The 27,467-nt window shown below is 47.4% G+C and overlaps 1 protein-coding gene across 3 annotated transcripts in view; it reads left to right on the top strand.

The window, feature by feature from the left end:
* LOC147427550 (mitochondrial-processing peptidase subunit alpha-like) overlaps positions 1 to 27,251 on the top strand; it is a 208,947-nt gene extending 181,696 nt beyond the window's left edge. For all 3 annotated transcript variants that reach the window (XM_086496485.1, XM_086496486.1, XM_086496484.1), the window contains 3 exons: positions 26,353 to 26,465; positions 26,604 to 26,723; positions 26,980 to 27,251. In XM_086496485.1, the coding sequence (XP_086352611.1) occupies positions 26,353 to 26,465; positions 26,604 to 26,680 (190 nt within the window). In that variant the 3' untranslated portion in view covers positions 26,681 to 26,723; positions 26,980 to 27,251. The remainder of the gene's footprint in view (positions 1 to 26,352; positions 26,466 to 26,603; positions 26,724 to 26,979) is intronic.
* The last annotated feature ends 216 nt before the right edge of the window (positions 27,252 to 27,467 follow it).

Below are 27,467 nucleotides of genomic sequence, written 5' to 3'. Positions count from 1 at the left end.
CCTGTGGCGTCAGTCTGCCGGGCGTAAATCCAAATCAAGCCGTCAATTCCAGGTGAAAAGAAGTTGGCCTTGGCTCCTTCAAAAGAGCTTCCTGATCCTTCACTTTGCCCTAAAAGCGGCAAAGTTTGTACTTTCATTCATTTGATTCAGTTCAGGTACCACGCCATGTGGTACCAGTTCTGCTTTTTATCTACCTTTTCTGCCACGACTCTCAGCTGCTTTTGAACTTTCTAGCCTTTCCTTATCTTGTTCATTCAGTGCCTTGTTAGGGCACCTCGCGGAGATATATCCATGTTCCCCGCATCCAAAGCACTTCCCCTCCCTGATGAAGCGAGCTCTCTCCTCAAGAGTAAGCTTGGGTGGGTCGTGCATCGTTTTTCTCTAGGTTGCTCTTTTTCTTTCTAGTTTCATTCCCAAAAGTCTGTTCGGCTCGTTGTGTCATGGCCTCATCTGTGGGGTAGATCCGACTGCCAGAGTGAATGGCAAAGCCCCTCTTCGCATGACTCATCAACTCCGAAATAGAAACTGACTTTTGTTCCAAGCAGTGATCTCGGATCTCTGTAGGTAGACCCAAGGTGAACCACTCAATCTGTTCTGTGAACGAGATCTTCTTGAATGAAGAGGCGGGTAGAAAAGAGCTCTAGAATCTCTCACAGTAAGCATTTATTGTATCTTTCTTGGTCATCCGAAGATGGTTCCAAGCAGCTCGTATATCGCGTTCATATTCTTACGTCAACCAAGAAGAAATAAAAAGCTTCTTAAGTTTCATCCATTTAACTGGCGTAGTCTTGTTTAAAAGAAGCGTGGACCACCAAGTGCGAGCATTCCCCTCTAAGTAAGGGGCAGCTCTCCGAATCTTGGAGTGCTCTGAGTAGCATCCTCCCGCGAAAGCGATGTCAAACTGTTGTATAAAAGACAAAGCCTTCGAAGCATCTGAGTATCCTGAAAAAGTCTCAAATTTGATCGAGTGTTCACCTTCCATAAACTCTCGAACTTTATGGTATGATGTTTAGGCCCTCTAAAAAGCAATCGGCATGAGTGTGGAGAAAAATCTTGGCGTTCTTTTGTTTAGGTCAAAACATATTCGACGTTTATCCATCGTTCAGTTCTCTCCCAAAAGAATAAGTAAAGAAACTGAAGTTCATCAAGTACAATCTCTGAGCCCTTCATTTGTCAAAGTCGCTTTCTCGGCCTGGTAGTCAAGCACGGCGTAGTTCTTGTGGTACCAAGGGATTCTGAGTAGAACGTCACTCACGTGCCCTGAACACCCCTTTCATTGGAAACGAAGTTTGCCAATGCTCGGTGTAATGGAAACATCCCGTATCCAGGTGCCAGTCGAACTACATCCGCCTGTGGCGTCAGTCTGCCAGGCATAAATCCAAATCGAGCCGCCAATTCCAGGTGAAAAGAAGTTGGCCTTGGCTCCTTCAAAAGAGCTTCCTGATCCTTCACTTTGCCCTAAAAGCGGCAAAGTTTGTACTTTCATTCATTTGATTCAGTTCAGGTACCACGCCATGTGGTACCAGTTCTGCTTTTTATTTGCCTTTTTTGCCACGTCTCTCAGTTGCTTTTGAACTTTCTAGCCTTTCTTCATCTTGTTCATTCGGTGCGTTGTTAGGGCACCTCGCGGAGATATGTCCATGTTCCCCGCATCCAAAGCACTTCCCCTCCCTGATGAAGGGAGCTCTCTCCTCAAGAGTAAGCATGGGTCGTGCATCCTTTTTCTCTAGGTTGCTCTTTTTCTTTCTACTTTCATTCCCACAAGTCTGTTCGGCTCGTTGTGTCATGGCCTCATCTGTGGGGTAGGTCAGACTGCCAGAGTGAATGGCAAAGCCCCGCTTCGCATGACTCATCAACTCCTGAATAGAAGCTGACTTTTGTTCCAAGCAGTGATCTCGGATCTCTGTAGGTAGACCCAAGGTGAACCACTCAATCTGTTCTGTGAACGAGATCTTCTTGAATGAAGAGGCGGGTAGAAAAGAGCTCTAGAATCTCTCACAGTAAGCATTTATTGTATCTTTCTTGGTCATCCGAAGATGGTTCGAAGCAGCTCGTATATCGCGTTCATATTCTTGCGTCAACCAAGAAGAAATAAAAAGCTTCTTAAATTTCAGCCATTTAACTGGCGCAGTCTTGTTTAAAAGAAGCGTGGACCATCAAGTGCGAGCATTCCCCTTTAAGTAAGGGGCAGCTCTCCGAATCTTGGAGTGCTCTGAGTAGCGTCCTCCCGCGAAAGCGATGTCAAACTGTTGTATAAAAGACAAAGCCTTCGAAGCATCTAAGTATCCTGAAAAAGTATCAAATTTGATGGAGTGTCCACCTTCCTTAAACTCTCGAACTTTCTTGCTTTTATCTTCCAGAAAGTCATACTGGTTGGCTTTATAAAAATTCTTCTTGTTCGCATAAAAATTTCCGTCATCGGAGTCTGAGCTGTCTGTAGACGAGTTCTTAGTAGAACTGTCAGTCTTTGGGCGAGATTTAGACTTCTTTGCCTTTTTCTTGCCCTTTCCAAAGCGTTGTTTCTTGCTTCGCTTTTTTCTGTCTTCTTCGCTCGAATCTGAAGAGCTAGAAGAACTGTCAAAAGAAGAAGAAGAAGAAGAAGAAGAACTGGGTACTCCTTCAAAGTGAACATGCTTCTTCTGTTTCTTTGCTTTGTCAAATGTCGACTGACGGCCCAAATAACCCGGGAAGTCAATGCCTTTCGTTTGCTTTTTGCCGTGCTTTTTGGCTTTCTTTTGCGCGTCAAAAAGCTGAGCAATCCGTGCATCAACCACCTCTTCTAATTCCTTCTCTAAATATTTCTTGTGAGCAGAAGGTTTCTTGAGAGCGGGTTTCGTGGGTGGTGTAGTGGTTTTCTGCCACCCACTGCTCGTGCACTTCCTGAAAAGAAGTCTCGCTCATATACTTTGCAAATTTTGGGTCCTTTGCAAAATTGAGCATCATCTTTGTTGCATCGCCGATCAATTGACGACGCTCCGTTTCTTCGTCGCTCCGCCTGAGTAGGTCGAGGCGGGCCATACTCTCTGCCGGAATCTTCGTTGTGATCCGTGCCCGCATCTCCAGATGCAGAGGCAGTCGACTTGATCTTTGCGTGAAGCCATAGGTGGCGCGGAAAAAAAATTGGGGATCGGATTTCCCGTAGAAGAGAAATCGGCCGTGCTCTGATACCACTGTAACAGACTTGGACACTCCAAGTCAAGAATCAATCACCACAGCACTAGATAACCACTTCAAAACGATTCACAGATCACAATAGATTTGCACTGGCCGGGCGGAGTTTTATGCCTAGAGATTTTGGCCCCAAAGACTGGCGCCCCTTTCGGTATTTCTTTTTGTATTAAATCAATGTCAAAGTACAAGAGAGCGGTTAGGGTTTCACTCTCAGACTCTGCATCTAGATGCTCTGCAGAGTGAGCCCTAATCCGCGTATTTAAAGATTACAAGGGATGCCCAAAAGCAGAGCCCCAAAAGCTTTCAAAAATAAAAGCAAAATTTCCCTGTCTCTCTCTCAAGAGAGTAAAAATAAAGCAGTCAATTTTTCTCTCTTTTGGCCCTTGCGTAGAGAAAAGCAACAGCTTGCATCGCTCAAAAGCTGGATTTTCAGCTCTGTAATTTTCGGAAATCCGTACCGCTTGCCACGTGGCATTTTAGCCGCCAAATTTAGGGTTTCCAGCCACATTAGGGTTTTAGCCAGCAGTTAGGGTTAGGGTTTCCAGGAATTAGGGTTTCTGGCAGAAATTATGGTTTTGCAGGAATTAGGGTTTCTGGCAGAAATTAGGGTTTTGCAGGAATTAGGGTTTTTGGCAGAAATTAGGGTTTCTGCTCTCGGTAGCCATGTCATCACTTTGTGACATAGAGAACTTTCGATTGTACTCCTCATGACATCGGCTTCAAATTCATTTGCAGATGCAAACATTTGCTTGAAGTAAACCCATGTGGCGGGTGCCTATCCTTGCATCAACAATGTTGTCCACCATGAACGCACATTTCCATGCGAGAAGGTGGCAAATTTGCTGACCTTGGATTCCTTTGTAAAATTCCCCCTCCATAAGCCGTATCAAATTGTTGCAGGAAAGTAAGAGCCTTTGTCTTGTCCTCAAATCGGTTGAAGGTATCAAACTTCACAACTACACCACCTTCCTTGTATGGTTTTGGCTTTTCCAACACTCCCAAATTATCATAGGAAAGTGTCTACAGCATGCATACAGTGGTGGGGATCATCTGTGCCCCTTGGCTGTTGACATTTTGTTTCCCTGGTGCAAAATTGCCTGTTGGTCGGAAAACCAGCCATACCAAAAGCAGCTTACGGCACCCCAAACTAGCCTTGATTGCATTGGAACCCTTGCTGGAGGCCAATATTACCATAGATGGGGCTCGGCATCATTGCGTGCATAGCCTCAAAGACTGTTCTGGCATGTACTGCTGGTTTACAGGTGCATAACCAGCCATGCTTTGAAACACAGATCCACCCCCGAAATACACAGGATGTACCGTGGCTGGTGGAAAAACCTGATGCATAGCCTAGAAATTAACTCCCCGTCCATTTAATCGGACATTTGGGCTCTGGAAGGTGGCTGGCTGAACTAGTAAAGCCTATGGAGTTGGCCTCCTAACCACTTGTTTGTAGACAGAACGAATTTGTCTCGGAGCCCCAACTGACTTTGCAACATGTGAGTGCTCCCTGCTCTGCTGGGACACGTAAGGAACCTGGGCCTGAGTCTCAACTGGCTCTCCTGCATGCGAAGGTTGCTTTGTCTGCTGTGACACTGGTGGAGCTTGCAGAAATTCCATAAACCTAGGATTGTGCACCAACCGAGAAAACATATTCACAACAGCAACCACCGTGTGCTGAACACATTCTCGTTTAGTTTCCCAATCATAAACTCTTTAATTTTGGAGCATTCACATCAACAAAAAGTTCAGACAGTGGTGGCCGTGAACCCTTGCCAACCTCAACACTGGAGGAGCAGCATGTCTGTCTTGTGAAGAGGAATCCTCTCCTCTGGTGCTATTCGCTCTGTCAGCCATAGTGTAATTCCAAGTTCCTGTGCTTTGTTTCTTCGCCGAAAACCAACCAAGGGTCACTTTTTAAGGAAAAAGCGATTCTGTCCTGGCGACGAATCCATAAAACCGTCCCGTAGACTCGCTAAAGGGCAATAGACTTTAGCTTTCACCCGATCTTTACACTGTGAAACTGTACGACACAAAGAAACATCACGAAAAAACATGTGACTCGAAGTCGACACTTAAAACAAACCACGGCCTGGTAGCTAGAATGCTCGTTGTCCCAAACTAGTGACGTGTCATGGCGGCAGCAGATACACACGCAGCCTCCCAAAAATTACGCAAAATTGCCAACGTGGCATGCTATACGGAATCTCGTGATTTGCCGTGCAAATTCCGCTGGGCTGCTGACGTGGCTGAGCGTACGGAATTCCGCTTTTTGAGTTGGATTTGCGTGGGAAAAAGTAAGAGAATTCTACGCAAACTTTTGGGAGAAACTTTGGGAAAAGTTGCTTTATTTTAAGTTGATTTTTAGAGAAGCTTTTGATTTGTAAGCTTTTGGGGCCCTGCTTTTAGCATCCCTTGTAGCCTTTATAATAAACCCAAGGGGGCTCCCTCTACAGAGCATCTAGACGTAAAGTCTGAGAGCGAGCATCCGCGGGAGTTGTACTTTGCTCAAAGATTAATATAAAAAGAAATACCGAAAGGGGTGCCAGTCTTTGGGGCCAATACCTCTTGGCACGGAACTCCCCCAGGCCATGTCGAATCAATTCTGAACTGTGAACTGTTTTAAAGTGAATCTCTGCTGTGTCGCAGTAGAATCTTGACTTGGAGTGTCCAAGTTTGTTACAGTGGTATCAAAGCGCGGCCGATTTCTCTTCTACGGGGAAATCGGATCCTTTTCTTGCGACACTTATGGATTCAAACAGAGACTAGTCAACTTCCTCTGCATTTGGGGATGCGGGAAGAGATCACAAAGAAGATTCTCACGAGTACAGCCTCTCGCTACCTACTCAGGCAGAGATTGAAGAGATGGAGTGTCGACAATCGGTTGACGATGCAACAAAGATGATGATCAATCTTGTGAAGGATCCAAAAGTTGCCAAATTTTTGACTCAAACATCCTTCGACGAAGTGCACTCTCAGTGGCGGAAGGCCACAGAACCACCCCTCAAACTGGCACTCAAGAAACCTCCTACTCGGAGGATGTTTACAGAGCAAGAATTGGAAGAGGTGGTTGATACACGGATTACCCAGCTTTTTGACACAAACAACAAAGCCAAAAAGCTCGACAAAAAGCAGAAGAAAGGAACTGACTTCCTGGGTTATGGGTCGTCAATCTACTTTTGCCTCGGCAAGAAAGGAGAAGAAGCATGCCAGATTTGAAGGAGTATCGAGTTCTTCTTCTTCTTCTAACAATTCTTCTAGCTCTTCTAACTCAAGCGAAGAAGACAGGAAAGGAAAAAGGCGAAGCAAAAAGCAAAGCTTCGGAAAGGGCAAGAAAAAGGCAAAGAAGACTAAGTTTCGCCTAGTTTCTTACAGTTTTACCTAGGACTCGTCTACAGATAGTTCGGACTCCAATGATCACAGATTTTATGCAAAGAAGAAGAATTTCTATAAAGCCAACCAGTATGACTTTCTAGAGGATAAAAGCAAGAAAGTTCGAGAATTTAAAGAAGGTGGACAGTCAATTAAATTTGACACTTTTTTTGGATTCCGAGATGCTTCAAGGGCTTTGACCTTCAGACAGCAGTTTGATATAGATTACTCTGGAGGGCATTACTTAGAGCACTCCAAGATTCGGAGGGCTACCTCTTACTTCAAGGGAAATGCTCGAACATGGTGGTCCACTCTTCTATTGAACAAGAAAGTGCTAGTTAAATGGCTGAAATTTAAAAGGTCCTCTTGGTTGACTCGAGAGTACGAACGCGACATAGGAACTGCTTGGAATCATGTCCGGATGACCAAGAAAGATACTTTGGACGCATATTGCGAGAGATTTTGGAGCTATTTTCTACCCGCTTCTTCATTTAAGAAGATCTCGTTTAAGGAATAGATTGAGCGGTTTAGCTGTGGACTTCCTACGGAGATCCGAGATCACTGCTTATAACAACAGTTGGATTCTATACAAGAATTGATGAGGAGCGCTCGCTGCTCACCCCGCTCACCCCCTCGCGCAAGCTCTGCACCTCGCTCCCCCTCTCTCGCCATCCCCCCTCCCCCCAAGCTCCCAACGCGTAGAACCGCAGCCCGCCCGCACACCAGCCTCAGCCCGCCCCACCGCGCTTCAGCTCGCCCGCCCTGTTTCGCATTCCCGATCCCTCTGCGCCGCTTCCCCCGCCCCCTCGTCCCAATCTTGCTCGGTTGAACGCGTCAGTCCTATCGGCATTTTCGGCGTGCTCGGCCAGCAGAGGGCCACCTCTCAACTTCGTCTTTACGCCAGTCTCCATGGCAGCAAACACTAATGGACGCTCATGCTCCACCTGAGAGGGACTCTCAGGAAGCCCCCTCGCCTGACCCCGTTGAGCCCTCCATTCGACTTGCTCTATCACCGACAAAGCAAGCGAGCCTAGCCGCAGAGGTGGAATGCCTACGGGCGACTTCCGTCATCTGCAAGATTCTCGGCACCAGACCTAGCAGAGGAGAGCTGCGTGATATTCTTCAGGTCCCCCTTCTCATAGAGGTGGGCAATAACTGGATGTTCAGTTCCTCGGAGGCGGCTACTACCAGATAGAGTTTGAGACCTCTGAGATGGCATCCAAGGTTATGGCGATGAGCCCTTTGACCATCGGAGCAGTTCGAACCCACTTTCGACAGTGGAGACATGGTTTTGACCCTGCTTCTGATGTTCTGGTAGAGGAGGCAGACCTTCCCATCTCTGTCTGCTTTCCTGGTTTGAGGAGGGAGTACCTACCACTTTTTTCCCGGATAGGCTCAACGATTGGGTCTATCTTGGAGACACCTCGCACGATAGCGTCAGTAGCTGCCAAGGCGGCCAGCATTCCCTCGGTACGTGTTCTGATTAGGGACACCGACACTCTCCCGAAGGTTATCTTACTACCTCGGGTGAGTGGGGGTTGGTTCCGCCAGAGCGTGGAGTATTCGGGCCTCCCAAATCAGTGTTTCATTTGTCGACAGGTGGGCCATCTCGTGAAGGCCTGTCCACCGAGGAGACCCCGACTTGCACCACAGGCCCAGCCCTAGCCCTCAAAGGCTGGCCAGTAGCAGCAGGCAGAGCCACAGAGTACACAGATAGAGCCACCCTCTGAGCGTGGGGCTCAAGCAGAGGAGGGCTGGCAGTAGGTTTGTGGCCGACGTCGACAAGGGCCACCGCGCCAGCGTGGCACTCAGTGTGGTTCTCAAGCTCCTGCCCAACAGCAGTGGGTTCCCATGGGGAACCGATTTGACCCTCTTCAAGAGGATGAGGTTCCTGCTCCAGCCTCCACCTCAGCTTCACACTCAGCAGCCCCCCCCTCCCCACACCCCCTGAGTTCGCCCTTGTTCCCGCTCCCCCTTCTCCCTCTGCCCTTTCACCTCGCCCTCCCCCCTTTGCCGATCCCCATCGCCTCCCTTCCCCCCCTTCTCCCTTTGCTTCCTCACCTCCTCCCGTTCCTGTCCCTCAGTCATCCCAAAGGGGCAGGGCCTTCTTTAGCTGCTAGGAGATCTCTTGGCAACGCCTTTGCCACGAGTCCTTTAGCGAGAGAGGGGCAGCCTTTCTTGCTACCTCCTCTTCTGGTGCAGACGTCTCCCTTTGCAACAGTTCCTCGTGGTCTGACGAGCTTTGATATTCATCGTTGTTGGGATTTCTTTGCCTACGACTTTACACGTTTTCTCGGCGACCCCTCACTAGACCTTGAGGCAGCCTGCTTGAGAGTTCATGTACCTTTCCTTGTAGCTAGGGGGATAGAGGCCTTGGACTCAGCGGTTGGCTTCTCTTTCCCCTCTGCGGCAGGGACCAGGTTGAGTGGACTTTAGACTCAGTGAGATGGAGTGGCTGCAGACAGAGGCCCTCGAGTTGTCTCATCACATGGGAGACCTAGGAGTTACAGACATGCTTTAGACTCTTTGGCCATTGGCCAAGTTTGTTGTGACACCTCCAGACACAATAGGATGTAGACACATTGTGGTTCACCTTTTTGCTGACACGCAGAGACTGCCATGCTATGTACACATACATGAGGACTCCTGGACAGAAGAGGTTGCTTCACACACGGCTCGGTCTACTTGGGCTTGGGTTGGACACTCTTTGCAGTCACGCCTATCTCGAGGACGCTCGGATGCCCCATCCAAGCCTGCCTCGAAGATAGCACGATTAGCTACTGTGGCAGCATCAGTTCTCTCTCGCTCCCCATGAGGATTGTCTCATGGAATGTACAGGGACTAGGTGGGCCCCAGTTTCAGTGTAAGAGGGGCCGACTGCATCAAGAGCTTCAGCAATGCCTTAGAGATTGACCTACTTATGTTACAGGAGCATCATCTGTGTGAGAACCACATTAGACGTTGTGGTCAGCTTTTGCGTGGATGATATGAGACTTTTTGGTCAGTTGCTTTTGGAGCCGAAGGCATCCAGGGCGGGGTATGTATGACTATTGCGGATTCTTTGCAGCAGACCATTGTGGGTAGAGGGATTATTGTGCCAGGCAGGGCTCAGTGGATCACTATGCAGGTTGAGGGTTGTCTCGTGGGCTTCCTAAACATCTATGCGCCCAATGTGGCGAGTGCATGTGCAGAGTTTTGGTCACAGATTGTCCAGTCTCCACCACATGCAGAGCAATGGTGCATAGGGGGTGACTTCAACATGTTGGAGGAATCCTCTAATAGGATTGGTGGTAGCCATACTATTGTGTATGGAGTTGAGCTGGCAGCTTAGGAGAGGTTTTGTATGACTCTACGGGTTACAGATGTGTGGCAGCATTTCAGTTTTGTGAGGCCCCCAGACAGCCCTGGCCTTCGCTCGTTCGGACCGCAGAGTGGGAGGCATGAATCTGTCTCGGATACATCATTTCTACACTAGTGACCACTTCTGTGACTTGGGTGAGAGAGTAGGCATTCTGGTAGGGACCTCCTTTTCGGACCATGCTCTAGTGATCCTTATAGTGACTGATAGACAGAGGAGGGGGAGCATGATGCTTTGCATCCCAGAGAGGGTCTTGCTGGACTCAGCGCTTAGAGAGCAAGTGGAGGCTCTTTGGACAGAGAGCTTAGACATGCAGGACTCTCATGTTGACAGAGTGGCCTCTGGACTAGCTCAGCTTAGTCGACTCTTTCTCCATGAGTCTTCGCCTCGCTTGGTTGCAGCAAGAGAGGAGCAACGTCTTCGACGAGGCGTTGCTTCCCTACAGAGGATGTAGGAGCATCATCCAAACAATCCTTGGTTGGAGGAGCAGTTACAGTAGGCTCGCCAGGAGCTCGTCAGCACAGAGGAGAGGCGCCATGAGTTTGCTTTCCATCGATAGGCATCTCAGTGGACCCAGGTGAGTGACAGAGTGACAGGAGCTTTCTTTGAGACAATGGGACCTCAACATTCGCATGCCAAGGTCAGTTAGTTGAGGAGGCCCGACGGGTCAGTTGCTTCAGAGCCAGAGGACATGCGCGCAGTATAATGTGTGCAGAGCATTATACATGGGACTCAGACAGGTTTTGTCAAGGAGCGTAGTATCCTTGACAACGTCTTTACTTTTTGGGAGGCTTCTGCCCTAGCGTGGCTCCGTGGTGAGGATCTGGTGATTCTTCTTCTTGACTTTGAGAAGGCCTACGACAGAGTTGATTGGGACTTTTTGGAGGGCACTCTACGCAGGATGGGCTTCTCAGATGCTTGGATCAGAGGGGTGTCACCTTTGTACAGACAGGCACACAGTCATGTATTTTTGTCAGGAGGTAGAGGGGATCGTTTCATGCTCACACGTTCGGTCCGACAGGGATGCCCTCTTGTCCCATTCCTCTTTCTGTTCTATGCTGAGGCGATGAGCAGGTTTTTGGTTTCCCAACAGGTTGGTTTGCGTGGCTTAGCACTTCCTATTCGGGGAGATGAGCTATTGGACGCTGAGTTTGCAGACGACTCAGCCTTGTACTTGGATGGCCAGGAGGCCAACCTTCACAAGTGTGAGCCCTGAGGCTCTTGAGACTTTCTGTTGTGCATCTGGCACATTGATCAACTGGAGAGCGACAGTGGCTTTCTCGGTTGGTAGTGCTCCTATGCCCGATTGGATGCCAGGTGAGGGTTTCAGGTGGATTCCCCCAGGGCTATTAGGTTGGTTTGGACTTGTCTCCCGAGCAGCTGCTCCCCTCCCCCTGTTTATGAGGAGGAAGTTGTTACATTGGAGCTCCGCACGTCTTTCTCTGGCTGGCAGAGTCATAGTGGCCAACCAGGTGTTGTTGGCTACTATGTGGTACATCACTTCTTGCTGGATCTTCTCGAGTTCTTGTATCAACCAGGTTGAGAGGCTGATCAGGAACTTCCTTTGGTCAGGGAGTGACACTCCGATAGCCCGGGCCAAAGTCGCATGGCAGGTCATCACTCTTCCTTGTTCTCAGGGAGAGCTAGGGATCATAGACCCAGCACAGCAGAGCAGAGCCCTTTTTGGGAAGTTCATCTTCAGAGGACTTCCTCCAGGTGAGGAGCCCTGGAAGGAGTTCTTGCTTCAGCGGTTTAGTGCTAGGGTGCCTCAGGCTGGAGGCCCCTGGCGACCCTGGACTAGATGGATTTTCATAGAGATGCGCAGAGTTGGCTTGAGCAGGAGATTGGAGGACCGCTGCTGGACCCTCTGCCATGGGACCCCAGAAAACATGAGGCTGACTACCAACCAAGTGGCCTCTCTGAGTGCTAACCATGGGGTTCCAAACAAGGGGCTGTCTCAGGCGCTCCTCCGTGCAAGTAGGCTGACGCTGCTCCAGGCCTCGCCGCAGTTGCTCCCAAGATCGGAGCAAACTCATAGCAAACGCCATAGTAACAACGGACGCCCTTTTATGGGCTTCCCGTCCCCACTGGCCATCCCGTCCTCTTTTTTACACTAAAAATCCATTTGAGCCCCGTCCCCCGTTCCCCGTCCCGGAATGCGTCCCTTGTGACTATGTAGCACGCTCTCTAGGTGACTGGTTACAGTTTTCAGGCTTGTCAGAGGAGCTTAAGAGTCTTCAGTCTACAGGGCATGAGAGGGGTGCAGAGCATGTGTCACGACATCTCAGAGGCAGTACCAGCTGAGTGGCTCACACCCCTTGAGTCAGTAGCGCCAGGTGGATGGGAGCCTTCACGCGACTGGAGGTTCTCATCTGAGTTTGGGCTTGCTTAGAGACTATACCCTCCGTGTTTTTCGAGCTACAGGGTGAGGGGCGCTTACACCGAGTTGCAGTAGAGGCCCCGCAGGTGGCAGAGTGCTGTTTTCAGAGGATCCGAGTGGTGGGCATCTGTGGGAGGACTTGTGTCATAGATCCCGACTCAGCAGCTCTTGAGGCTGGCCACTGGAGACTGTGGGCTTGGGAGAGTTGTCCCTTGGCACGAGTACAGTGGGATCTTGGAGAGTGGCTTTGGAGGGACCCTTTCTCCTCTGCAGACCACCTAGGTGTCCCTTTCTTTCAGTACACTGTTCGACTGGGACGTGACATATTGGCAGCACAGAGAGAGGCTCGCCCTGCTGCAGCACCTCATTGGCAGGAGGAGGATCTTACTGAGTTCTTGGCAGTTTTTTGGGAGAGGTTGTGGGACTCTAGACAACCGAGACGAGTCACTTTTTTCCAATGGCTGGTTGCACACAGAGCTACAGCAGTTGGGAGTTGGCTTGTACATAGTGGTCTCTCGGCCGCATGTGCAGCTTGTGACCATCTTGTGGAGAGTCAGCGTCACTGTCTTTGGGATTGTCCTTTGGCACAGCAGGTGTGGCTTCATGTTCTTCGGTTGATGCCAACCCTTACGACAGCTAGGCAGTACACTTGGGGGGCAGCTGCTTGGTCCACTCTCACGGGCCCGGTACTTCAGTTTGAGTTGTCTTCCACCAGCAGGATGATAGTGATGCAGGGGGGTCGACCTACACTCCAGCCTGCCACATAGCTTACTCCAGAAGAGTGGTGCAGTAAGAGAGAGGAGTGCTGGGAGCTCATCAGTGGCTTGACACTCTGGTTCATCTGGCAGGCCCGCTGCTTCCGCATCTTCGAGGCTCGCCTTGTACCACCAGCAGAGACTGTTCGGGATCTCTGGCTGAGCTGATCCATACTCTGAGAGGACAGCTCGAGAAACTCCAAGGCAGCTCTAACCGCATGCGGGAGCGTAGAGAGGCTTTTCGCCGACTCTGGCGTCTTGGGCCTTTCTTCACCATGGTCCAGGGTGTGCTCAAATGGCACTACCGTCCACCTGTGTGGCTTTTCCCTCCTCCTATCTCTTGATTTAGCCTCATTGTTCATATGCTGTTTTTTCATTGGGAGAGTCTCCCCTCCATGATTGTTGTGGCCCTCTCTTGTAGAGGTGGTTGTAGCCCTATGGGTAGTTTCATTAACTAATAGAAGGATCTTTTTCTCAGGAAAAAAAATTTGATGAGTCATGCGAAACGGGGCTTTGCCATACACTCAGGCAGTTTGACTTACCCCACAGATGAGATCATGACGCAGAAAACCGAACAGACTTCTAAAAATGAAAGTAGAAAGAAGAAGAGCCCCCAAGATCGGAAAGATAAGGATGCATGACCCCGGCTCACACTCTTTGGGAGAGAGCCAACTACATCAAAGAGGGGAAGTGTTTTACATACGGGGAACCTAGGCACATCTCCACGAAGTGCCCTAAAAAGGCACAGAAAGAACAAGATGAAGAAAGGCCAGAGAGTTCGAAAGCAGCTGAGGAACGTGGACAAAAAGGCAAGATGAAAGCAGGACTAGTTCCACTGACCCAAGCATGATAGATGAGAGTACAGAACTTTGCCGAGCTGGGGGCAAAGTGAAAGATCAAGAAGCCCTGATTTTCTTTGATGGAGGAGCCAAGGCCAACTTCATTTCACGTGAATTGGCGGCGCGGCTTGAGATTACACCCGATCAGATGGGACCACAAGGAGAGGAAGTTCTAGCGGCACCTGGTAGGGACGTGGCCATTACACGTGTCATTGGCAAACTTCGGTTGCATTGTCAGGGTATTTGGGGCACGAGGACTTCTACATAATGCCCTTGGAAGGTTGTGATGTTCTCCTGAGAGTCCCGTGGTACCATAAGAACAACGCCGTGGTCGATTATCGGCGGGCGAAGAAAGTGACACTAACTATTGAAAGGGGCCAAACCATTGTACTTGATGTGAAACTTAAGGGCGAGTCTATCCCTATTGTATCTGCTTTGGCCGTTTCAAAATTAATGAAATCCAATCTGTTTGCTTACTCGATCTTTTTGAAAGAGTTGAATGATGATCATAGGACAAATATGTCAACGCCAAGATTTTCTCCACACTCATGCCGATTGCTTTTCTGAGGGCCTTCAAGGCGAGTTGCCACCAACTCCTCCCGAGGATCATACCATTGATCTGATACCTGGAAACACACCACCGAACCGGCCACCTTACTGTGTGAGCGGAGCCCAGAATGAAGAGATTATGAACCAAGTGAAAAACCTCTTGGAAAAGGGTCTTATCCAGCCGAGTACTTCACCTTACTGCTCTCCGGTGTTGGTTTTGAAGAAAGACGGATCTTGGAGAATGTGCATTGATTATAGAGCTCTCAACAAAATCACCATCAAGAACAGATTTCCGATTTCTAGGATCGATGATATTCTAGACCGACTACAGGGATCCTCTTGTTCCTGCAGGATCGATTTGAAGAGCGGATATCATCAGATCCGAGTCGCACCGGGAGATGTCTACAAGACAGCTTTTCGGACGACCTTCGGTTTATTCGAGTTTTTGGTGATGCCTTTTGGGCTTACCAATGCTCGAGCGACCTTTAACTGAATGATGGACAGGATTTTCAGAGAGTACAGATCTTTTGTGGACACTTTCTTTGATGACATTATTGTCTTCTCTAAGGATGAGGCAGAACATCGAGAACATCTGCTACAGGCCTTTCAGGCATTACGAGATCACAAGTTGGTGATTAATGCAAAGAAAAGTGAATTTTTCCTACCCGAGATACACTTTTTGGGACACATCGTCTCAGCAGCAAGAGTGCAGATGGACCGGGCCAAGATAGAGACTATCCGTGATTGGCCCGATTTGAAGAATGTCCATGAAGCTACAAGCTTCTTGGGCTTATGTTCTTACTACCAGCGGTTCATTAGAAAGTTTGCAGAGGTTGCTTCCCCTTTGCATATCTTGACACAGAAAGGAGTCCCTTTCTCGTGGGGACCCACAGAGGTGACTTCCTTTGAAACATGGAAAGAGAAATTGAGTACAGGACCAGTTTTGACTTTGCCGGATTTGCAGAAGTCATTTCAAGTATATTGTGATGCTTGTGGTCGTAGTCTAGGTGCGGTCTTAATGCAAGAAGGCCATGTCATTGCCTACGAGAGCAGATTATTCTCAAGGCCGGAATTGACAGCACAAATATATGAGAAAGAGCTTTTGGCGGTTATCCATGCTCTTACTCAGTGGCGACATTACCTACTCAAAGACGATTTTACGGTCTTCACAGATCTCGAGAGTTTACGTTACTTCTTGTCACAGAAGCAGCTATTAGAAAAGCAGATGTGGTGGGCTAACATCTTGTCACAGTTTCACTTCCAGATTGTCCATGTGCAGGGACAGAAGAACTTGGTGGCAGATGCTTTGTTCCGAAAGCCGTTGGTTCTGGCTATTTCAGCGATACATCATAGAAGCTTCGAGGATATGGTGGATCGGTATATCACAGATCCAGATTTTGCAGATGTATTCGGTCGAATACAGAATGGGGCGGTAGTAGCGGGATATTCCGTTCGGAATAGCTATTTGATGAAGAAAAGGACGTTGTGCGTACACAGTTGTTGAGGGAAAAGGTTTTAACCGAATGCCACTGTCCACCATTTATGGGTCACCGCGGCATTGCTACCACCCTGAAAGGTATGGAGAGATACTTCTCTTGGCCGAGATTTAAGAAGGATGTGGACGATTTTGTATGCAGTTGCTTGGTATGCCAGAAGGTCAAGTTTGACAGGCATAAAGCACAGGGATTGTTACAGCCTTTACCCATACCCACCCGCCCCTACGAAAGTATTGCTATGGATTTCATTTTTGATCTCCCGAAAACACAGAGTAGGCACAATGGTATCTGGATTGTTATTAACAGATTTAGCAAGCAAGCTCATTTCATTCCAGTGAAGAAGACAATCAAGCGGGATCACTTAGCGAGACTGTTCATTGCCTAGATATTCAGATTACATGGCATGCCTGAGACAATTGTCTCTGACAGAGATCCCCGATTCACGAGTTTGTTTTGGAAGGCTATTTGGGAAAATATTAGCACGCGGTTGCAGTTCTCGTCATCTTTCCATCCCTAGACAGATGGGCAATCGGAGATTGCAAATTCAATCGTACTGGATTTATTGAAGTCTTACATCTTGAATCAGAAGACTAAATGGAAAAAGTATTTGCCCTTGGTGGAATTTTCCTACAATAACACGATACACTCTCCGACGGGCAAGGCGCTATTTGAGATTATTGAGGTGCTCCGAAGGTTCCACCCTTCTTAAGCACGAAAGATAAGATTTTTGAAGCCGACCAGTATACACGGGACTTGGACACTGCTTTTGCCAAGGTCTGGGAGGCATTGCAAAATTCTCAGGAAAGACACAAAATGGCAGCAGATCGACATCGTCGCGATTTGAAATTGAAGGATTACGATTGAGTGCTCTTACGTTTTAAGAAGGCACGCCCGAGAAAGAAAAAGGGAAAGGAGCAGCTTTTTCCAAAGCTTAGCATGAGATACTATGGACCTTTCCAGATTTCTGAAAAGATAAATGATGTCTCCTTTAGACTGAAGCTGCCCGATACTTGGAGGATTCACAATGCTTTTCATGTGAGTCAACTTCTCAACAAGACCCCTTGGCAGTTTCCCCCTCCAAGCAAGAAGAACCATGAGCATCCCCTAGCGTTTCCATCAAGGTGGTCATCGCCATACCTCCCAGCACTTGGCGTTTTGCACCAGCACACCATTGCCAGCAAGCCCCAGTGCCTAGCATTTTGCATCAGCATCCTCGCTAGTAGAAGATCTCACCTAGCGTTTTTGCAGAACCTCAGCCTAGCGTTTTTGAAGACCTCAGCCTTTGCAGATCTCAGGCTTCGCCATTTTCAGCAATAGAAGAGTAGCAAATTCAGCCCGGTAAGAACCTCAGTTTTCAGCCTTAATGAACCTTTGTTTTCAGCCCTTAACCTGCAGAATTTCAGCGACAAAGACCCACAGAAACAGCCCCAAAAATCAGCGTTTTTGGACCCGCAGCAGATTTCAGCCCATAGCGTTTCTGGACAGCAATAGAAAGATTGCAGATTTTAGCCCTTAGACCGGTGCTGTCATCCCCTTCGTCATCGTCGACATAGCTTAGACTTGCATCAGTCACATGCATTCCCATTGTACCAAATTGTGCAATCAATAGTGGACCACTCTCGTCGACGAGAGTGGGGCCTTCAGAGGAGGGTTTTACGTCGTCTCTGGTGTCATATCTCTCTTCTGTCTCTATCTCTCAGTCTCATACACTTGCACGCACAGTGACCATTCACTTTGTTTGTGATCATAGCATTATCTCATTAAGAACAGAAGGCTCTACCTTCCATAAGAACAAAAGGAACCTTGAGCACGGTTTGGAGCACTCATCTTGAGCAAAGCGCAAACATTCATTCCGCTGCACCTAACATTGGTATCAGAGCTTTGGCAGTGTTCTGTATCACTAAAGGAAAGAACCACAAGAATCACAAGAATTTTTTTTTCTTGTTGCGGTCGCACAAACCCAAGTTTGCTTGGGCGTGTCGATTCCTAGTCGTGTTTTTGAAGAGTGACAGGAATCCCAAGAAAGAAGGGCTTGTCCAACCTCCCCTTGTGTCTCTTTTCAATCATTGAGAGCAGACCGTGCACTTAACGGCCGGCCAATCGACGTGAGGTGGGAAAAAGCAACCTTGGTGTGAGCGCAAGGCCGCCAAGGGCTATGCCCGCGGAAAGGAGTAGAACTCGGGTGAAGAGAAGATCCTTCTCGAACACGGTTTGCAAGCGAAAGAAAACCCTCAAGAACCTCAAGACCACAAGAACTCACGACTTCAAAATGGTCATCACTTGAAGCGGAATGGATACTTCGCTTGGAGGTGATGAGCATGAGAGAGGCGTAGAAGAATTTACCCCATAGGAGGTTTTTTCGACCCTCTCCCTTCCCCATCTACGTCAAGGATTGCACTAACTCCTATGGATGCTTCAGACCAGATGTTTATGGAAAGGAAGTTAGAACGCGAAGCAAGACATGCAGAAAGAATGGCAGAAATGGAACACAGACACGCAGAAAGAAAAGCAGAAATGGAGCGCAGACACCAAGAAAGAATGGCAGCCGCCGTCAAAGGAAAGAGCGACCAATACATGAAAGAATTCTTGCGACTCTTTTCTCAAGCTTAGGCACAGATGCAAGAGATTCGGGAAAAGGAGACTCTCTCAGTCTCTTCTTCTCCAAAGCATGACACACAGGATTTGCATGATGATAAGCATGATGAATTGGACGACAATGACAAGCATGATGATTTGCGTGATAAGCATGAAGAATTGGATGACAATGACAAGCATGATGATTTGCATGAAGATGATGTGATTGTTCACAAGGATGATGTGTTAGTGGATGCTTTTTCTAGCGAAGTTAACCTCGTTGTAGATTCGATCAATCACGAAGAACCGATCTTGGCTTTCGAGTCGAGGTCCAAAGAACCTCCACAGGACGACTCGATCATTCAAGAAGAACCGATCTTGGCTCTCGAGCCTAGGTCCAAAGAACCCCCCAAGAAGTATTATGTGTTCGCCTGATTGATACACACGCACTGTTCAAGTGTTTCATTCATGATCGTTTCATGTATTTTAGTCAGTGTCTTTATGTAATCCTTTTTATTAGGCATGACATATTGTACGTTGAGCACGTTTCACTCATGGATGAGCACGAATGTATGCGGATTTTTCATGAAAAGCTGAAAAGTATGCATTCAAGAAAGTCACATTCCTTGTCTTTTCCTTGGCATGACACATTCGTAGAACGAGCACATGAAAGTATGTGCACCAAGCATGGGCGTTTCCATTGTGAATTGCCACAGTTGATTGCTTTAGATCAAAAGAGAAAGATTCAATCTCATTGTTTGCATATGTTTGGTGAACGGTTTGGCGCTCCGTCTCTTTGTTCATCTACATTGCATGCACGGTCTATTAGGACGACAAGATTTGTTCCACTCACTTTACATGGAATAGGTATGTTCATGGTTTTGTGTTGGAAATGGGTTCAGGAATTTTCAGGCATGGAGATTCTTGAAGAAGAAAGAAGCATGACACTCGACGAAGTTGAAGCATTGAAGGAGCCACACAAGACTGTGTCGGTTTCGGCGCGGCCCAAAGAAGCAAGCTTTGCGGACCTTTATGAAGTTCGAGTACCATACGACCCACACATCCGACTGGGCCGGCGAAGAGTCCCTTCCAGGATTCTGGATGCTATTGGCGATCTCCCTCGACGCCATACAGTTCAGTATCAGTACCTCACTTTGAAAAGGAGGGGATGTCACGTGACACATCCAACCCTGTGTGTCCGTGGACAAGCTACAGCACGACAAGGGTTCAGTCAGTCCAGTCAATCTAGAATTAGAAGTGTTCTGGCACTTTTGTGAGTCTGTTCGCAGACTGTGCATGTCCAGACACTTAGATTAGATGCATATCCTCTTGTTGCACACAGCATGATCATACGCATTCCCATCAGAATCCTACAGGGGAATTTTCCAATGCATTTAGCCTGTTTTACCTAATTTTGACATTTTTCACTTATTATTTTTAAGTGACTTTTGTTGGAAAGTAGGTAGGGAAAATTGAGTAAGTTTGTATATAAGCAAACCTAGACTAGCACTAAATGGCAGAAGAGGCAACAAGAGCCAAGCTCAGCATGCAACTTCTCAACAAGACCCGTTGGCGGTTTCCCCCTCCAAGCAAGAAGAACCATCAGCATCCCCTGGCGTTTCCATCAAGGTGGTCATCGCCATACCTCCCAACACTTGCGTTTTGCACCAGCACGCCATCGCCAGCAAGCCCCAGTGCCTAGCATTTTGCATCAACATCCTCGCCAGCAGAAGATCTCACCGAGCATTTTTGCAGAACCTCAGCGTAGCGTTTTTGCAGAACATCAGCCCTAGCATTTTTGAAGACCTCAGCCTTTGCAGATCTCAGCCTTCGCCATTTTCAACAATAGAAGAGTAGCAGACTCAGCCCATAAAGAAGTAGCAGATTCAGCACGGTAAGAACCTCAATTTTCAGCCTTTATGAACCTCTGTTTCCAGCCCTAAATCTGCAGAATTTCAGCGACAAAGACCCACAGAAACAGCCCCAAAAATCAGCGTTTTTGGACTCGCAGCAGACTTCAACCCATAGCGTTTTTGGACAGCAGTAGAAAGATTGCAGATTTCAGCCCTTAGACCAGTGTCGTCATCCCCGTCGTCATCGTCGACATAGCCTAAACTTACATCAGACTTGCATCAGTCACATGCATTCCCATTGTACCAGATTGTGCAATCAATAGTAGACCACTCTCGCCGACAAGAGTGGGGCCTTCGGAGGAGGGTTTTACAATGTATGTGGTGTCGTATCTCTCTTCTTCCTCCATCTCTTAGTCTCATACACTTGCACGCACAGTGACCATTCACTTTGTTTGTGATCATAGCATTCTCTCATTAAGAACGGAAGGCTCTACCTTCCATAAGAACAAAAGGAACCTTGAGCACAGTTCGGAGCTCTCATCTTGAGCAAAGCGCAAACATTCATTCCGCTACACCTAACATATACTTTGCTCAAAGATTAATATGAAAAGAAATACGGAAAGGGGCACCACTCTTTGGGGACAATACCTCTTGGCACGGAACTCCGCCGGGCCGTGTCGAATCAATTGTGAAGTGTGAACTGTTTTGAAGTGAATCTCTGCTGTTTTACGGTAGAATCTTGACTTGGAGTGTCCAAGTTTGTTACACTCGCCAAGCAGAGAGTGACACCGTGTTGGCCCCAAAGGTTGGCACCCCTTTCGATATTTCTTGGAATCATCGTGCTACATAGAACAAGGGAGAAGGCAAGCTTTCCATTAAAGTTGTAAACCTACATTCACTACTCACACACACACTGTAGGCATTTAATGAAGAAGAAGGAAGCCTCCTTTGTCAAAAATGGACGCCCCTAGCTGAGGTGCCTTGAAGGATTGACTTGGAGCCTCCATGTGTCTAGTTTGCCTCTTTTGAGTTAATTTCCTAGTATCCACCAACTTATGAAGTGTGGCGTGGGGCCTAAATGACTTTGAGCTGAGCCTAGCTAACCTTTTACTACTCGGATTTTAGTGCCAATTGGCCTAACCAACTCGTGGCGACCTTGACTTCACTTCTGCGGATGAAACTCTCGGCTGTCATCTGCTTCACACTGGCCATACAATGTCGGGCCATATGCGACTTCAAAAAGTGGGTCCCAAAAAGTAAAATAAAATCAAGGGAAAGAAATCAATAACTAAGGTTAGTCATTGTCACAACCTCGTGACACTCGTCATGTGCACATTAGTGTTCAGTTGCGGACGCTTGATGGGTCAGTTGCTACAGAGCCCGAGAACGTGCACGCAGTTGCTATACTGACTTCTACCGTGAGCTACTTTCAGCCAAGCCACAATTAGAGCATCAAGATGCATGTAGAGAGCAGGTGTGGGCACAGATGCCTTGCTTAGTCACTAAGGAGATGCGCTAGAGGCTTGAGCGCCCCCTGTAACTTCAGGAGCTATAGGAGGCCCTTAGGTGCCTTTCCATGGGTAGCTTCCCAGGGGAGGATAGTTTGAACTTTGACTCCCAGTTTCTTCTTACTAGGAGGTGCACCTTTGTAGTGCTTACCAGCACATTTTGCACACTGGGGCGATGCCTGACAACATGAGCAAGGTATTAATCTACCTTATCCCTAAGGAGGATGGCTCCTTGGATGAGATTTAGCAGTGGCGACCCATCAGGTTTTGTCAAGGAGCGCAACATCCTAGACAACATTTTCACCTTCTGTGAGGCGTCTGCCCTTGCACAACTCAAAGGAGAGGATCTTGTGGTTCTCCTTCTCGACTTTGAGAAGGCCTACGATAGAGCTGGTTGGAGCTTCCTTGAGGGCACTATGCGTCGGATGGGGTTGGTTTTCAGATCCATGGACTAGAGGAGTGTCAGCTCTTACAGGCTTGCACACAATCAGGTGTTGTTGTGGAACATGGGAACGTTTCATGCTCACACGGTCAGTTCGACCGGGCTGCCCTCTTGCCCCCTTCCTTTTTCTCTTTTATGTTGAGGCGATGAGCAAATCTTTGACCTCACTGGAGTTTGGTTTACGGGGATTTCAGCTTCCCATTCGGGGAGAGGAGCTTCTGGAATCTAAGTTTGCTTCTGACTCAGGATTGTTTTTGGAGGGCAGGAAGGCCGACTTACACGGGTGAGAGCAGTCTCTAGAGGTGTTCTTTTGCGCATCGGGAGCAATGATCAACTGGCGGAAGATAGTGGCTTTCTGGGTTGGTAGTGCTCCCACACCAAATTTGTGAGGAGAGGGCTTTCAGTGGATCCCGCCAGGGGCATCAGTATGCTACTTGGGCTGTCAGTTGGGCATAGATCTGTCACCAGAGCAGCAAATTTCTCCTCTCTTCGTGTCCATCAGGAGGAAACTGCTCCATTGGAGTTCAGTATGGCTTTCTCTTGCTGGAAGGGTTGTGGCGGTCAACCAGGTACTGTTGGCTACCATGTGGTACATTACCTCTTGATGGATTTTCTTGAGCTCTTGTATCAGCCAACTGGAGCGTCTGATCAAGAACTTTTTGTAGCTAGGGCGAGACACACAGTCGGCTCTAGTTGAAGTCGCTTGGTAGGTCATCACTTGACCTTGCTCTCGAGGGGGCTTAGGGATCATGGACCCAGTACGGTAGAGTAGAGCCCTCCTTGGGAAGCTTGTGGTCAAAGGACTTCCAGAGGAGGAGCCCTGGAAGGAGCTGTTGCCACATCGGATTCGGGCGGGCTGGGGTCCCACAGACGGGTGGCCCATGGAGGCCCTCCACCCATTGGATCTTTTCAGAGATGCGTTGATTAGGCCTGACCAGGAGATGGGAGGATCGTTTTGTTGCGAGCGTGCTTCGGTCTTGGGAGCAGTTGCAGGGTGGCCTTGAGTAGCACCAGCCCACATGCATTGAGGAGCGATCGAGGCAGCCACTTGTTTGAAACCCTTTGGTCAACACACAGTGAGGCCACATGGTTGGGAGCTGGCCTCATGTCTCTTGGGGTTCAATGGCAGACGATCCAATCTCCACTTTTGGGTTCTGGCTGCAGTTTACAACACTTTCTTAGGAGGCTCGGGACATGCGACTGCACGTCTTGAGGGCGGCAGAGAGCATGTGTTAGGAGTCAGGACATTGTAGAGGCTATACCTGCAGAGTGGCACACCCCTTTGGAGTACGCGACTGGAGGTTCTCATTTCTGTTAGAGCTTGTACAGCCACAATATCCTACAGTTTCTTTGAGGTACAGAGGGAGGGCTGCCTTCACAGCGTCACTGTCGAGGTACTTGAGGTGACCGAGCGTTGTTTTCAGCGGATCAGTGTTGTGGGCATCAGTGGAAGGTCCTGTCGTAGACCTCGACCCCGACCCCGAGACAGGACACTGGCAGCTCTGGGCTTGGGAGAGCTGCCCTTTGGTATGAGTGCAGAGGGACCCAGGGGAGTGGTTCTGGCAGGATCCCTTCATGTCAGCCAATCATCCGGGGACCTTCTTTTTCCAGTACACAGCTCAGCTGGGTCGTCACATACTGAAAGCGAGGAGAGAGACTCGCCTTGCTGTAGCGTCTCATTGATAGGAGGAGGATCTCACATTCGACTTCTTGGCAGATTTTTGGGACAACAGACAGTCAAGGAGAGTCACCATGTTTTAGTGGCTGGTTGCGCATTCAGCTACTACAGTTGGCAGTTGGGTGATGCACAGTGGCTTCTCGGCAGCATGTGCGGCTTGTGACAACCCACTTGAGACTCAGCGTCACTATCTATGGGACTGCCCCATGGCGCATCAGGTTTGGCTATGGATTCTTCGGTTGATGCCTGCGCTTTCTACAGCAAGTTAGTACACTTAGGGTGTTGCAGCTTGGTCTACACTCACGGGCCCAACGCTTCGCTTTGAGATGGCTTCAGTCAGCAGGATGATAGTGATCCAGGGGGACAGAACTACACTCCAGCCTGCCACAAAGCTCGTCCCTTAAGAGTGGAGCAATGATAGAGAGTGTTGTTGGGAGCGCATTTGCGGCCTAACACTGTGGTTCATATGGCAAGCTCGCTGTTTTCACATCTTCGAGTCTCGACGTGTTCCATCGGCTGAGATTGTTCGTGACATCTAGCTGGAGCTGGTCCATACACTAGGGGCCAGTTTGAGAGACTCCAGGGCATCTCTAGGGCATCTCTCACCGCATGCGAGATCGCCACGAGGCCCTCTTGCGATTATGGCGTCCAAGATCTTTCTCGACTATGGAACATGGCGTGCCTAGATGACAGTATCATCCACCTGTGTGGCTTTTTCCTCTTCCTAGCCCATTGAGCAGTTCTTTAACTGATGGAAGGATCTTTTTCTTGGGGAAAAAAAATTGTAACGTGGAATCATATCAATAGCTTTCTTCAAGCCCACAAAGCAACAACACAATTGCTTACCTTTCAACTGGCTTTCCTCATGAGAACATGAAGAGTGACACAGTTATCAATGGTCTATGACGTGAGGGAAACCCGCTTGTCCTTTTGCACGACATTCATTCAATTTTATCTCCATTATACACCCAAATAACTTTGTCGTAAAGGATCTAATCATTATATTCCGATAGTTATTTCCATTCTTTACATACCCTCCTTTATGCAAAGGCTTGACCCAATTAGTGCTCCAATCACAAGGCATACCATGTTGAAGTGCAAGGTTGAATATATCATACATCCAATGATGTGATGCCTTCCCCATCCATTTCATCATTTAAGGTTTGATACCTTGAAGATCTCATCCTGCCACATACACCTCCAATAGTAAACAAAGAGGGCATACATGGGAGTGAACCATAACATGGAAATCTTTTGGACATTTGGTTGGCTATATAGTTTCCTACAAAGCGTGTACATATTCATAAGACTCAAATTACCAAAAATTTTAACCTGCTTGCCTTTTAGGGCTCTCCAAAATCTTCCACATGCATGTGTCTTTGCTTGGGCTAGAAAAAAGGCCGATTCACTTCCCATGTTTTTCTCTTATTTTGAATCAGTCCCTTATATGTATCACTGTGACATAAAACCCGTTTCATGGGTATGAAACCCTCAAACCTCGTAACTCGCAAAATGTTCCAACGAAACCTACGAAACGTGTAGCCTTCTCGAGAATCAAGAACTCTTTCTATGGAGTCTAGGGTCATCCACATACGTACACACACAAGTTTATATATGTGTGTGTGTATAATAATACACACACGTGTATACATGAATATAGGCACACAAACATGTATAGTACAAATATATATATGCATGTACAAATACATACACTTTTTTTTTTTGTAAATCTTTTTCTTCAATTTACAAGTGGGAAATCTCAAAGTGAGGAAAACCCATCAGAAAGATCAAATAGAAAGGGAAGAACACAGAAGTGTTCCGTAATACGAAGGTTCTAAATACATACAAACATACACATATACATACATATCTATATACATATTACAAATCCTGTTTCTCTTTTTTGATGCTTTGAAATGAAATGTTTCAAAACCTTGAGACCCGGAAACAATCAAAACCACGAAACGTTTCGTGTCACCTTGCTCATGCATGCAAATGACTTTGATAGTTATCTTTGTCTTTAGTTGCATCTAGTTTTATCAAGGGCTTTTGAGCAGCTTGACACTCTTTATCAAACTACCTCTTGCATGTGTTGACACCTTCGACATGCTAAGAGAGAGAGAGAGAGAGAGAGAGAGAGGAAACTAGAGGAGACATTTATTCATGCTGAAAGAAGTGCTTTTTTGACAATGGACTGTGCTTGTGTTGTGGATTGTTGTTTATGTGATTCTAATAGATGATGCTTCTCGCTTACTTGTGGCAACAATCTGTGGTGTATTACTTAGATCTCCACCCTATTGTCTTACTATAGCTGAGTTTAGGATTCAATTCTTGCACTAATCCTGGAAAAATGATTAGCCTAGTGGCTGTTTGATAGGCGACCAATAGCTGATTATATATCTGAAATAAAGAGGTTGACCTTGGAAGATTTGCAAAAGGCAGCAAGGGAGATCTTTTCAACACCTTTAACAATGGCATCAATTGGTGCAGGTCGGTACATGTTTAATGTCATTTTTTGTTTTATTTTGAACTTTTCTCAAGCTGCTAACTTTCCTTTCAACCTCTGTAAAGAGAAAAGAGTGGCTCATGATGTTTTTGCTTCTCATGTTTTGTGCTTTTTCACCCCAGTGGAGAATGTGCCCACGCATAGAAGGGTAGAAAGGCGGTTCAGAGGCCTATGGACATACATGCGCAACATATATTAGGTTTTACAGGCCGGACATGCAGGAAGTCAATTCTATTTAGCACGTGAGTTCAAAATAAGGGGGATTTTATTTGGTAAATTTTAAAAAATTTTAACAGGATGTCATTGCAAAAGGGAATTGATATTGCATTTTGGGAAAAAAAAATAAAAAATCCATAAGTTTCATAACAGAAAGGTGTTATTTAATTATCACATAGCATATAAGAATAGGATTTTAAAATATTCCTTAAATGCATGTAATTTCATATAGGTGAGCCCTGGAGCTTCCTTCTGATTGGTGCTTTGTGTTATTTAAAGCAGGCTCTTATTGTGCATCAAATTGGGACTCGCTCAAAATGGTAGAAGATGACCAAGAATGGTTTAGAGGTTTGTTAAGGCAAGTGTACAATTGGTAATATGCATGAAGGACGCGAGACCGGCACCTAAGATGGTAATGGCTTGCTCCTTGGAACATAACTAATTAGAAACAACTTCTTATAGTTATATTTTGTATGCTACCTTGAGAAGTTCCTTAGGGAATGCTACCAAGGGAATGAGAAATCAATGACAAGAAATCGAGTTTTGGTTTGTTACGCCTTGAAATGGAGTCTCTTGTGACTATGATTTGGTTTGTTCTTTGCATGGTTGATTCTCTTGGGATAGTTTCTAAAAATCTCGTCTTCTTCTTCTTCTTTTGTTCTTTGAGAAACTCCTCGTCGCAAGTGCTTAGAATTTATGACAGCTCTATCATTTGAAGTTGCTGTTTTCAAGATATGGACCGCATGTGCTATTTGCTTCAAATGATCAAT

This window comes from Adiantum capillus-veneris, chromosome 23 (genome assembly GCF_014529385.1).
Source record: "Adiantum capillus-veneris isolate H3 chromosome 23, ASM1452938v2, whole genome shotgun sequence".
Taxonomy (NCBI): Eukaryota; Viridiplantae; Streptophyta; class Polypodiopsida; order Polypodiales; family Pteridaceae; genus Adiantum; species Adiantum capillus-veneris.
The sequence above is the reverse complement of the archived record's forward strand: the minus strand, read 5'-3'. Positions and strand labels throughout refer to the sequence as shown.